We start from the raw sequence: 14,407 nt of genomic DNA, 5'->3' as shown, positions 1-14,407 counted from the left end.
AGGGAAACACACAGATAAATAAATTAAGATTTACACAGTCACAGCATGAATGATCTTGACACATATTATACTGAGAATCACGGTTTGCCCCATATGGCAGGTTGCACACAGTCTCTCGTCTGTGCACACTCAATTTAAATACACTCATGTGCATTAGAGGAAGCAGGACAAAAAAAATGTTTGCCTCGGAAGTGTGAAACAATTTATGAAACTTTACATGTCTATTAATGTCAGAAATGTAAGGCTGAGGACAAAAATGCCATTGAAAGTGAATTCATAATTTTTTATTGGGTTTCTAACATTTTAAATTAGATATAGGCCTAATTTATATTAATTATAGATAGAATATATGGATCATTATATAATTATACTGTAAATTGAAACAGAGGGCAAGGAAGATTACTTCTGAAATGTAAAACATATAGATTACATTTTAAGGTAATTAATTAATTGCGTAAATTCAACTTATTAGGGGTTTTGTCAGACCAGACTGCTGCTTTCTCTTGCAAGATCTGGCAACACTGTTTGTGTATATATGCAACATACTAGTAGTGATGGAACAATAGGTGAGAGGCTTAACGGCCCCCTCTGTGTGAGCATAGATAGGTTCATGCTCTATCCTTTATGTGGTAGGAAATTTGTGGGGGTGATTGCTCTCACAGGCTTTTCACTTGAGTGACAGGAAACTCAAGGAGGTTGCAAAAAAAGCTCTCATCCACTTATTATCTTAAACGATGGAACAGTTGACGCAGCCTCATCTCACTGATTAAATGTGCAAATAGCAAAGAGGCAAAACGCAAACTCACAATTTTTGAGCTGTGTGGGCCTATGTGTAGGTTGAGCCATATTGTCTTTAAGTCCTTATGCATGCTGAGAGACCATATGCCACAAACAGGTTTCAAATCCTACGAAATATCTCTATTGTCTCTCGCGACTGCGCACGTGAGTTTCAGTCACTTTGCTCTGCACGCCTGGGTCACGAGCTGTCTTCACGTTGTGCTGAGGTTCAGTCACTTTGGTCTGAGATTTTGGGTTTGTGTGTGGCCGAACTCTCACGCAGTTGTCCTGTCTTGTTTTTGTTGGCTGTTGCGTGCATGTATGCTCAGGTTTTGTTTAGTGTGAGAATGCGAGGCTTCGCTTTGTTTGGCGTTGCTACGCATTCTCTCGTCTTCTTTGTCAGTTGGCATGAGCGTATATTGCCTTATTGTATTGGCGATGTTCGCTCATGCCATTCGGGTGTTTTGTTGTCTTGTGAGAGCACGTGGTTTGTTTTGTTTCTGTATCGCCGTGTGCATCTCGGCTGATGTCAAACCCCGCCTCCTTGTTTGCCCATTATAAGTTTATTAGTCACACCTGCCTTGTCTTGTTAACCTGTTGATTTCTCTATTTATTAGTCTCCTCGTGTTTGCTGGTCAGTGCCAATCCATCTTGTGTGTTTGTTTATTCCAATCAGTCTGTCGGTCGGTCTAGTTTCCTATCCTATTTATCCCTACCTGGTCTGGTCTGGTCTGTCCTGTTCCCCGCTGCCTTCTGCCCCAGCCTGGATTTTACTTTGTGTTTTTCCCCTATGGGGTAGTTTACGTTGTTTTTTTTAATATTTTTTGTAATTAAAATAAATTCAATTTATTTTTACTCTGCTTTTGGGTCCTGAGCCTTCTCTATGAACTCTGACAGATGGGCCTAGTTTTAGCCATCTAACATTTTTTCCCAAAATTTTCCAGCAGAGAAGCTGCTCATTCAATATTCTCTAATATTCTGGGTGTCCCATCACAGCCCACCCTTGGCCATGCCACAGCTCACAATAGTTGTGTGGACTACTTTCATATTACTCTACTTTTTTAACACACCAGTTCCCATTTACTTTTATTGTATGGAAAAGAGCAACCAGGACATCCATTAAAACTTTTCCTGGTAACACTTTACAGTAAGGTTGTATTCATTTACATTAGGTAACTACATTAGTTACAATAAACAATACTTTTACAGAACTTATTAATGATGGTTACTGTTAATTTCAATAGATCAATATTTTTTTAATGAAGAGTATAGTATATAACATTAGTTAATGCATTATGAATTAACATACATAATTGTATTTTCATAAATTAACATTAACCGAGATTAATAAATGCTGTAAAAAAGCTACTGTTATGGTTAGTTCATGATACCTAATGTATTAACTGATGTAATTGTAAAGTGTTACTCTTTTCCTTTTCTGTCCCATGGAAGAAAGACAGCAATAGGGGTTCGAACAGCATGAGGGTGAGTATATGATGCCAAAATGTCATTTTGTTTTTGGGTGAATTATTCCTTTAAGAAGCTCTCTGCTCATCTTTCACAATAGAAGATTTGGTGACATCTGTTCTACATGCAAACAGAAGACACAGTGACTTCACAATATGCCAATTACAGTACCATATACACAATACAATACAATATACACAATACAATTGGAATCCCATAACTATCAAACTAACTATGTACATTTTTTATCAACTAACATTAACAAAGATGAATAAATGATGTAAAAATATATATTGTTCATTGTTATTTCATCCATTAACATAAGTTAATTAGTTAGTTACAGTTAACGAATGGAACCTTATTGTAAAGTGTTGCAGATTTGGTGCTGGCAGTGAGAAGAAAGTAAGACAGGAAAGGAAGCTTCATGAATGCATGATTACAAGCTATTATGCATTTGACTGCACAAAGGAATAGAGTGCATGAAAAGGAGAGGTCAATATCATTATGATGACACATTATAAGCAGTCTCTATTGTGTGTGTGTGTGTCTAATTTGACAATTAATACACATGACAAGATCCATCAGGAAATTAATGGATGACCAATCTGTTAAAAAACAATCCACTGAGTCAACTAATATCGAACAAATAATTTACACATAAATGTCAAATAAACATCATGAACAGGCACTAAGGCTTTCAAAGAGCACGCACTGCAAAAGAGTAGGGTCATAATTTATATGACGGGCTCTGAATTTCTGCAAGCACTGATGGAATCTCAGGTTAAAGGACAGACTGAAAATAAACCAGCTCAGTGAAGTGAGACAACAGGAGCTTCCACAGCATGGTACATTATTAACCACAGCTATTATATGCAGATTATTAAGCTTACTGAGTTCTCAATATTAACAATACTGCCAGAAAAAAAAAAAAAACCTGTTAAACACAGCAAAATAAATCAATGTAATGGAGAACTAAAGCATTTTTAAAGTCCAGGAAGTTGATTTATTTTCTTCAGCGTGCGTCTCAGCTTGGCATCTATGTGAAACTTCTTGGCAGGATGATAATGTGTCCTATTTAAAATTCCTCCCACATAAAATGTGTAAAGGGTATCAAGAGGGAAAGTAGGGGAATAATTGCAGGAATGCAACTTGGAATTCAATTGTGTGATCGGCAAATGTTTATTTTGCAGTGCGGAGAATCAGAGGTGATGTTATCCATAAACACAGGGTGCCAACACAACCACATCTCCAAAACATGCTGCAGAAGACTGGGGTAAGTCTATCCTACACATACAAATACTTGAATCAAAAGCATGAACCTTAACCAAAAACTTTAATGGAAAATAAAAATCACACATTAATATATCTAAACATCATAAAGAGAAATGTTCTCGCGTGTGTCTTTTGCAGATTGAAAACTATCGAAGAAGACAAGTCCAGTGGGAAGCTGCCTGTCATTGATTCCACAGTGAAGACAGTGCAGTCGCTGCACCTGCAGCTGGGCAGAGAAAGAGTGCAGTGCACTGCCCAGGTCGTAGGTCAGACCTCAAATTTGTTCAGTTTCTAGGTTTTTCACTGCCTTTCACATTAATACTTCCCAGACTGAGCTATATCTGTTATTAATGTGCATGCACACACCAGAGTTTTGCTGTATATTTGACAGTTTTACAGTGTTAGGCCGACCAGTCAAATGTTTGAATACACCTACTGTAAATGAATGTATATATCTCATGATCGCAATACCTTTTTATCTACAGTGTAGGCTTAAATGCTTGAAATTAGCTTTGTAAACATATATAAACTGTTAAGTTGAGCTCTCACAGAACCAGTTTCAACCAGTGATTACTTAAGAGAAGTGGATTATGCAAACATAAACGTCTTCCTAGAGAGAGAGGAAGGATAAATAAGTCCATCAGTATCCAAATCTTTCATAAAACACTCATATATAATCAGAGGAATGTTAGTTAGCATTGATGCGAGAAAATATAATACTCTTCATTTTGTTCATGCATCTTTCGGAGTGAGCCATTGACCTTTTCTAATTCAGACACCATGTCACGAATTTTGAGGAAGGACCCAAATGCTCAGAGACAAGTTTAAGGGCATTTATTGAAAATAAAACACAAACAAAAACTCTCACAAGGGACAGAGAAGATAAATCAGAACAAAGATCAACAAAAGATGCACAAGTACATGACTGACTGAGGTTCAAGAACTGAGTGGAAAACAGACTTGACTTCACGAGATTCATAAACATCACAAAATCTGGCAGAGTCATGAGGAAAGAGGGCACAATATGTAGAAGGAACCACACGAGGAACTGGTTAAACTAATTAATATAACAAGGACTAAATGAGGAGGCAGAGTTGGGGATGTACATGGCAAGACAAACACACAGCCGTGTACAAACATACAAGACCAAATAGACACAAGTGCACATGGCGATGAAGAATCAAACACAGCCATGTGCACTCACAACACACAAGACATGGACAAACATAACCAGTGTGCGGAGGAGACTGTCATGATCCTGCCAAGACTAAAGTAGCAGGGTCATGACATCATTACTGGAAAGCTCGGACTGGGAACTATAGGCAGCACAGGATAATTTACAATATGTCCCATAACAGAGGGGTACATGACCTGGGCATGGTGTTTTAAGCATGCTTTGCATATAGATGTAATACAGAGCTACTAATGAGGACAGTTTTATCAAATGCCATAATGTGCTTTTCTAATTAGAGGAATAACAATATGACACCTACAGGCAATAGATATCTCTTTCTCTCTGTCCCTTTCTCCCACATGTTGAGCCTCATTTGTTCTCTGTTCACAGAGGACGACACGTTTGAGGTGTGTCTGGGCCTACAGACTTTGCTGGAAATCAAAGTAAGTTTCTTCAGAGTCTTGTATCATCAGTATGTGTTCAAGGATAATCTGCAAGTCTCTTCGCCTTACGACTACTTCACCTTGCTACTGCAAATTGTGCTGGTCTTTTCGATCACATCTTACAATGTCCATATATCCAAATTAAATCCATGTAAAATATATATATATATATATATATATATATATATATATATATATATATATATATAATAAAGTATATTATACACTTTTGAAATAACAATCTAATATTTTCCTTCAAATGCAAAAGTGAAACTGAGAAAATGGCTTTAAAGTTACTTGGATGTGGTGTGGATTTCTTTTAACTATAATTTTCATACTATATGTTTTCTCTGAAATGTAGCATATTTTGGCCAAACCCATCTGCCCCAGGACAACCCATATTCTAAGAGACTTAAGTGTGCTCAAAACTCAATTTAAAAGTGTACAGTTACTGTGTTTTGCCTTTCCATCACAGTATAGTCTTGTTCATTTTAATTTCTGTGTGGGTTAGAGGCTGTGAAATTCAAAGAGGCTTTGATAGTTGAAAAATGTAAAGTTGAAAAATCCTGTTTTTTTTTTGTTAGCATCAAGTTTGTCACTTCATCCAAGCTCAGTGCTCGGAGTTCCATCAAAGACCTCTTGAATCAACTTAATTGTAATTTTGAAATACATCAATAGAAAATATCAAAGCAGCATGGCTAGTAGAGCTAGGCACTGATATATCCAAAGACACTTGGGACAAAGCCATTGAAAGAGTGAATGGGACTTCATCTTGTGCACGACTCAATCTGATTCAGATGAAAGTGCTATACCGTTTTCATTATAGTAAAACCACGTTGGCTAAACTGTATCCAAATGTAGATGAAACATCTGATCGTTGCAATGCTTTTAAAGCAGATATAACCCATATGTTCTGGTTATGCTCCAAACTGAGACAATTTTGGTTCTCAGTTTTTGATATTTTAAATTCAGCTTTTAAATTAAGTATTCATCCTAATAATGGCTTTGTTTAGTGCCAGTGAAGATGATGAAAACTAAAGATAAAGAGCATGCTATGGCTTTTGCTACCTTAATAGCTAGAAGGAGAATTCTTCTAGAATGGATGTCACCCAACCCACCTAAATGATCATCATGGCTTAGTGACCTAATGATGTTTCTAAAAATGGGAGAAAAAATATATATTTTCTTAGAGGGTCAACCAGAAAATTATATTGAATAGGAGATACTTTAATAATTTATTCTGAGAAAAATGTACTCCTCCCTCATTGAGGTAACTTGAAGTAACACTTCAAGTTACACTTTTTCTTCTTTTCCGGTATCTGGGATTGCTGTGTTGGGATGGGAAGAAAAAGTAAAAAAGGAATACCTTTGGAAGTGTTTTTGTCACTGAACAATTCTATGTATCTTATTCTGATTAAAATAAATAAATAAAATAATAATAAAAAATGTTTACTGTGGAAAACAAGAAGGCTTTCTTGGTAAAAAGAAGTACCTCTGAACTCCAAATATTTGCTTTCAAAACTGATCTAAAACAGCCAAGAAGCAAGATGACTGTGTTTGAGGCCATATTACATGAGTTCTCACACTGAGTGGCTATGATGAAGATGGGGGAGTTAGCTTATCAGCATATATCTAAATATTGAATCAGAGCTGTACTGTGAAAAAACTGCTGTGGTTGCCAGAATAATTATGTAAAAAATACAGTAATAATTGAAACAACTTTCAGAACAACTCTGTTGCCATGACCACAAGAGCACTGTAAAAAAATCTGTTTAATTTACAGCAAAAGAAAAAACAAACAAACAAAAAAAACATTATAAACTTTATATTAACCTTCTGAAACTGTAAAAACACTTTTTACTTTATAAAGGCATTTTTAATCACCGTAGTAATTGCAAGAGGGCACATGATGACATGAAGTTAATCAATACCGGCTAGGAGCAATGACCAATAAGCATGTAGAGACAGTGCTCAGTCTCACGCACACAAACAATAAACACCATTAGGGTAACACATGTGACATTTAAATAATGGAATTGTGGGAACGCATTAAATTATATTTATTTACTGTAAAAAGTACATTTACTCTCTTTTTAAACATAATGTACATTTTTACCATTAATTATAAAGGAAAATCATACCTTGGTTTTTACCTCTAAATTATTTTATCTTTACAATATTTATTTTAAAACTACTGTATTGTCTTTAAAAAATATCTATATATAAAAAATGACTATATTTTTGAGTTAATAACCAATTTAAAAAAAAATTCTGTAAATTTTTAGTCTTTTACCATTAAAATTATAGAACTTTTTTACAGTGTGAATATGGTTTGAGATTATTTCAAGTGCCAGGTGAACAGTTCCCCTTTTATGGTTTACATGATTGCATTAAAAGAGAAAATCATTTTAAAGTACTATAGAGAGAGTGAGAAAAGGGGAGAGAAAGCAAGAGAAGGAAAGTGCAGAGGACAGTAGCCGTATAAGTATATGTAAATTATCATTCTTGTCAGGAGAAAAAGATTATAATGCATGCAGGAAAAAGGATCCCAGAAGCCAACGTGAGCTTCTGAGCAGGCAATAAACAGTTGAATGAGATGTATATGTTTTCAGCCTCTCTGTTCACCTGAAGAGATGATTTTAAAAAGTCCAAGACTGTTATTGCCACTAAAACACATATGAAGCAATGCGCTCACTTTTCTTACAATATCACAAAGCAAATAGAAAAGGGAAGTTGATGGATGGATGGATGGATGGATGGATGGATGGATGGATGGATGGATGGATGGATGGATGGATGTTACAAAGTGAGACTCTGAACATTCAGTTTGTCCAATCAGTCAGGAGCAAAAAGTATACTAAGTCAGAACAGCCTGAAGGACTGTGCCGAGTGTAGTGGATGGAGCTTCAAAGCGAAATTTCAATGGAAGTCTAAACTTGATGTGACACAATAAACTATTCTCCATCCCCAGTGCTGTGTGGATCTCAATTCCAGAGTGCTCCATCTTTATAGCACAAAGGAAGAGCTTCCCTTCCTGGATCCACCAGTTTGCAGCCAGTGCCATCACCATGACAACAACAAAAACATGTGACCTCAGACCTCTGTGCCCAACAACTGCCATGACTATACCCATGTAACCAGAGAGGAAGTTCATGGAAGGAAGAGCCTGTGCCTGGACTGTAGTTTACCCTCGTGCCAGATCAACATAGACAGGCCTCTACTTTCCTTCCCTATCATCTTTGCTTCTTTAATCTTTGCCAACTATGATTTATTTTTTCCTGCAGTGCTAAATTAGTTTTGATTAAGTGTAATAAAGCTCATGAGGAGGAAGATTGTGTTCTGGCATATTAAATTGCCTTCATCGAAATTAAAACAAGGGTAAAGTTAATCAGTGAAGAATTGAGTTAATGTTTGCAATTTGATAATATTCCCTAACTGGTGATTTGAATTACAAAACTAGTAATTTCCCTTGTACATTAATGCACTTGAGAATTAATGGGAAGATTCGAACAGAATTGCTTTGTTTGCCAAGGCTGCAAACTTAAAAGATCACGTGAGCTTCTAAACAATCACAGAATTTCAATTTTAAACTTTTAAAATTCTTTCTCAAAACTGCAAATTTAGCTGGACTCCATAACTGCCTTTCACTTAACAAAGACTGTGTTTTCTGCCCTCTTTTCCCTTTAGAGTGGCGAATCAGCCAGTCCAATCAAATGTTAATTGAGCCCCTGGTATTGACCCACTGCTTCTGTTCTGAAAAGCCCATAAACCAACCAAAACATTCTATCTGCATGATTTTATAGACTTTCCCCTTTGTATTTTCCTGTGTTTTGCATAAATCAGTATGAGAGTGTGTGTAAGATGAGCTGAAATGCTTTTCTGTTGTTCACCTGCATGTGATTGCTGTTAGAAAGAATGAATAGAATAGATAAACGATCAGTTCCTCCTCTTCTAGAGCAATTCTGCAGAGCATATTTTTCTTAATCAGCATGTCTTATATCCAGTAAAGCAAAATTAATTGAATTTGAACTAAAATGGTAAGATATTAAGATATTAAAGTGACCGTTTCCGAAAAATGAGAATTATGTTATTATTTACTCACCCTCACATTGTTTCAAACCTGTATGTCTTTATTTTTTCTGAGGAACACAAAAGGAGATGTTAGGCAGAAGGTTAGGGTCTGACATCCTCAGCCACTATTCACTGTATGGAAACAAAATGAGAGCTGTCATTAGATTAAAAATTGTAATTGCGATTAATCTCATGATTTTTCATAGTTAATTGCAATTAATATTTTAAAAGTGCTGAAATTTGACTCTATATATACTTATTTCCTGTCTAAATGCATTTATTTATTTATTTATTTGTAAAGAACAACACAATAGAACAAAGCAATATGTAACAATAATGCTTTATTACCATTTTCCAATCTCCACAGTGCAAAGGCAGAAATTCACTAAAATAGCGCCAATTCAAGTAACATTAAACATTTGCCAAAGTCTAAGTGGGATGATGCTGATTGATAGAACTACTATTCATTGCAATGCACATTAAATCCTTAAACCCTCATCCTCCACAATATTTATTGTCATCAGGCTGTCTTTTCCCTTTAAAAATGGAATGCACATGATTTGTTTAAGGGCAGCAAGCGCTGCATTGAACTCCATATGTTCTGATATCTTGTTCTGCTTTTAGTGCTGGCACTGCCAATGGAAATGTAAGCGCAGCATAGTTCTAGCGGGAAGACTAGCAGCTGTACATCATCGCACCATAAGCTGGGCAATTCCCAGCCAATCACATGTAAGCCATTGCTTTATAAGTCTGTCACATTGCGGTTTCAGTGTGCTAACACGGCAACCTCCACCACTCCACCACCACCAGTTGAGTCCTGTCCTGCACGGGGGTAGGCTCTCGCCCCAGCCTCCTATCTCCGGCAGGATATGACGTTCCGAGTACAACTTCTTTGGACCGCCAGATGAGGTTTACGCCAAAGAGAGACATTACTTTTCTGTTTTATATTCATCAAATAAATGTCATCTTAAATTTCACTCAAGTCTGCGAGTCTTCCTAATAGAAATATAAATAATCCGAATTGTCAGGTAATCATCAGCTGACACTTCAGAAGCTCGGCAGCAACAGGTACAAAGTTGAAATTATGTTATTTTTGAGTGGTGCGTCAACAGACCCTCCGCGGGAGAACAAGCTGTGTAGAAGGCTAGCAATAATTGACACGCTAATGTGGTAAAATGTTGACTTACAAAAGATGCAAACGTAATTTTTGTAACAAGTCCCATCAGCGTTTGTTTTATAAGAGGTCCTTCTCAAGCACAGACTCTCTGTTGTGTATTTGTTTGTAGTATGTATATAAGTGTAATGCAAGAGTTGAATGTCAGAATCTAATGTCAAATCGGTACATGTCATAATCGTGATTAAGAAAAATGTACGCATTAAACATTTTAAATAAATAACATACGTTACCGCAATGAAAGAGAATGGTGATTGAGTATGTCACTCCCTAACATTCTCCTTTTGTGTTGCATTGAAGAAAGCAAGTCAGACAGTTTTTGAACAAGTTATTTATTTTCTTGTTTGAAGCATAAAATCAACGAGAACAAGAAAAACAGTATTTAAGATAACTGCACAGTTCTCAAGTTAATGAATCTTGTTTTAAGGATGTTTTTAGATGTTTTTACTAGAAAATGAGACAAAAATACTGATTAAGAAAATCATTCTTAGCAGCATAGACTTCCAGGTGCAAACCATGTTCTTTTTCTACTCTTGGATTGAATTTGTCTTTATAACTGGAGGCTTTTCTCCACCATCCATGCCTTGCTCATTGTTGTTTTTTTGTTCATTTTATTTTGTTCAGTCACAAGCACAGCTATGACAGTCTTTATAGCTCCAAGAAAAGCGCTTGTCTCAGCAATGTCCAAAAGGTTGTCTATGACCTTGGGAATAATTACACACTCAATCATCCTAATCATCTAGCCTGTTAGCATTATGGATGAACTTTAAGCAGAACATATCCATATACTTTCCCAGTATTGGTTCTCCTCTGATGACCATATTTATTTCTGTGCCTTGTGAGGGCCAATTGTACGAAAACAGTTTATTTTTGGTGTATTTTTCCTTTTCTCTGAACATGTATTTTCTCTGCCTAAATAAAATAAATATGTATTCTGGCTATGAAGGTCTCTAGTGTTCACTCATTGAATAGAAACAATGCAAACATCATGTAATCACAAGAATATCAAATCCAGGGTAATGACACCTACACAACTGCTAGCAATGGGTAATAAGAGTGAAAGCACTATTCTGATACCCCCCACTGTTTCACTTGCTGGCTCATGTTCATGTGGCTGTGATATTGGTTTGCCTGGGTAAGTCAACAGACTATTTTAAGCTTCTTTCATTTGATGATGGAGAGAAAAGTTTTTCCCACAACCACCGAGAGCCACAAGGGATGACTTCTTTGACCCTACACTGATGGCAGGCTGCTCCTATTCCATCCAGCCTGAAGATGAAAAACATTGCCAAGAAAAAATACCTCTTTTTTTCACAGTTTTACCTCCAGAATGTCCATCTGTTCCTAATAAAGACAAAGGAATGATGCTCTATTGCTCAATTTATTGGGTTTATACCAGCACTTGAAGCCTTAACTTGTGTGCTCATGTAAACACTTTAGAAGTTCCAATGCAGGATCTAAAGACAACATGATATCAATAATGACCCCAACTACTTTTTTAATATATGGGACTGGGGTGGATGAGGGTTTCTAAGAAAACAAACTCTCAAACCCAAAACCATCAATCTTTCTCTGCTTCCAACTTATTTATTCTGATTACACAGGCCAGTAAATAAATATTATTAATCAATGATATCTCTTTACTTCAAAATCCAATGTTCGGTTTTACTCAGAAATATGTCACACTATGGATGTTACATGCTTGTGAATGCTGTTTCTTGTCGTCATTAAGTTGTTGGGAGAAAGGGAAGGGCATTTGAACATCAAATCCCTTGTTGACTACTTAATACAGTAGTAAGACAACATGCAGTAGATAGCGCTGTGAGTTTTTGTTCATCTGTTCATGTCCACATTGCATGCTGTGCCCCATGATTTTTTCATTCACATTCAATGATAGACTTCAGAATAACAGATAATCCTGTGGAGCCTTGGTGCCACACAGAGAACAAAATGTTTTGCATGTTGTTGTTGTTGATTCAGGCAGTGCTCACATACAGAGATAGATGGGCTCTGCTTCTTCATAACCAACAGTGCAATGGGGGGCCTGTGGCGTTTTCTTCTGACTCAGTGAACATGCCACATCCTGTCACAGTTTTAAAAGACACATCTCGTTTTACCGGTGTGCTAAATGGCTGCACATTTCCAGAACTGCAGCTCAGCCAAAGTAAAGCCTCAGCATTGTAACATCTGACACACAGCTTTAGTCATTCACACACTTGCTAAAATTGCAAAAGCAAAGTATGACTCATCAATCGACTGAAACATCATGTATCTGGCATTTATATAAACACTTTATGGATTAAAAATGTGTTTAAAAAACATACATTTGTAACAATTATTTTTGACACAAGTTTATGTATAATTCAACTGTATAATTCACTGCTGTTAATGGGACCACAACACAAACACACTACCAGTCCAACATTTGGACACACTTGACTGAATAGATGTTTCTCATTATCTTAAAAACCTTTGATTAAAAAAGCTTAAATACATGTAATTCGTTTTGCAGACACATATAAATTGTGCCTACTGTATGAATCAGATTCTTTACCAATTTATTATTTTATTTATGAATATAATTATTTTTAAGGAATAAGCCGGACCAGATAGTGTAGGAAAAACAGCCAACATGTGGCCAGCATACATGAGAAATCCATAAATAAAATCTCAGGTGGCTCGTCATGAAGATGGTTGAGAGAATGAGAGATTGTGTAGAATGTAATCTAGAGAAACGGTGACTACTGTAATGAATCTAAAATATATGATCATTCTGATTTGTTAAAAACCTTTTTGGTCACTACATAATTTTCATATATACATTTGTGTTATTTGACCTTAGTGGTTACCCAAGCACTTTACACTGTGTCCCATTCACCCACCCACACACACACACACACAACAGGGACGGCAGAGCTGCCATGCAAGGCGCTAGCCTGCCATTGGGAGCAACTTGGGGTTCAGTGTCTTGCCCAAGGACACTTCGGCATGTGGAGTCATGTTGGCCAGGAATCAAACCGCCAACCCTGCGATTAGTGACTGACAGCTGAACCACAGCCCAATGGTATAATATGTGCTTGTGTATTAGTAAACTGTGAGGGTATAAAATATAATAATCATTGCAAAATATTTCAATCAAAATTTAACTCCACATTTAAATATAAACAAATCCCATGAATACAGGAATTCACCTGTTATAATTTGGAAGACATGTCACCTGAAAATTACCATTGAAGGTAGAAAGCAATTATTTTATTTTGTGACGCAAATGCAATTCACACCACAAAATAACTTAGAACATACTTTTAACAAGATCATACGGAAGGTCGGCATGTTGTTTCTAATACTTCTGGTACCCTATGATCAACCACATTGTGCAGACTCACTGACAAAGCAATTTCCCATCAAACATGTTTGCATTGTGCGGGGGTATATTTATATAACATGCATTCCTCTTCACTGCATTAATGCCTGTACAACTGAAAACAACTCAATTCACAACTTGCATTTGGCGCCCTTTCGTGGACATTTCACTTAAAAAAGAAGCTCACAAGTGCCCATATGCACAACACTTACCACTTTAGCTACTGGGCCCGTGTTTCAAATTACAGTATGCACAGACTGATTTTAGCTAAAGAAAAGTCAACCTACTGTTTCCAATATAACTGTGAGATCAGTTTGGAATCGACAACATACCGGACACTTTTGAGACCATGCTATATGAAGTGCAAACAGAAAGTAAAATGGGAATGCAGCAGATATGTAAGTCTAACAAGTGGGGAACGAGGTATCTCACAGCACACAGGTGGGATCAGGGATCAAATTATGATTGACATGTAACTTGGGAATCTGATGAAACAGGCCAGGGTAGAAGAAAACAAGAACAAACAGAAGCCAGTTTGACATGTGTTTGTGTGGGCAATCCGTCAAGCCCATCCACCTCTTCCCAACCTCAATCCCTTCCACCATCCCCTGTGTTGTGATATATCCGTCCCCTTGCAGAGCTCTCTACTGGGGGTCAGACAAAAA

At 36.7% G+C, this 14,407-nt stretch overlaps 1 protein-coding gene across 1 annotated transcript in view; it reads left to right on the top strand.

Moving 5' to 3' along the window:
- The window catches only part of LOC127638668 (nuclear receptor-interacting protein 2-like), a 33,301-nt gene extending 21,989 nt beyond the window's left edge, over nt 1-11,312 (top strand). The window contains exons 3-6 of the mRNA XM_052120283.1: nt 3,435-3,517; nt 3,655-3,782; nt 5,081-5,133; nt 8,105-11,312. Coding sequence (XP_051976243.1) covers nt 3,435-3,517; nt 3,655-3,782; nt 5,081-5,133; nt 8,105-8,224 — 384 coding nt within the window. The 3' untranslated portion in view covers nt 8,225-11,312. The remainder of the gene's footprint in view (nt 1-3,434; nt 3,518-3,654; nt 3,783-5,080; nt 5,134-8,104) is intronic.
- The last annotated feature ends 3,095 nt before the right edge of the window (nt 11,313-14,407 follow it).

This window comes from Xyrauchen texanus, chromosome 47 (genome assembly GCF_025860055.1).
Source record: "Xyrauchen texanus isolate HMW12.3.18 chromosome 47, RBS_HiC_50CHRs, whole genome shotgun sequence".
Taxonomy (NCBI): Eukaryota; Metazoa; Chordata; class Actinopteri; order Cypriniformes; family Catostomidae; genus Xyrauchen; species Xyrauchen texanus.
Note: the sequence above shows the minus strand (reverse complement) of the source record. Positions and strands in the feature narration are given on the sequence as shown.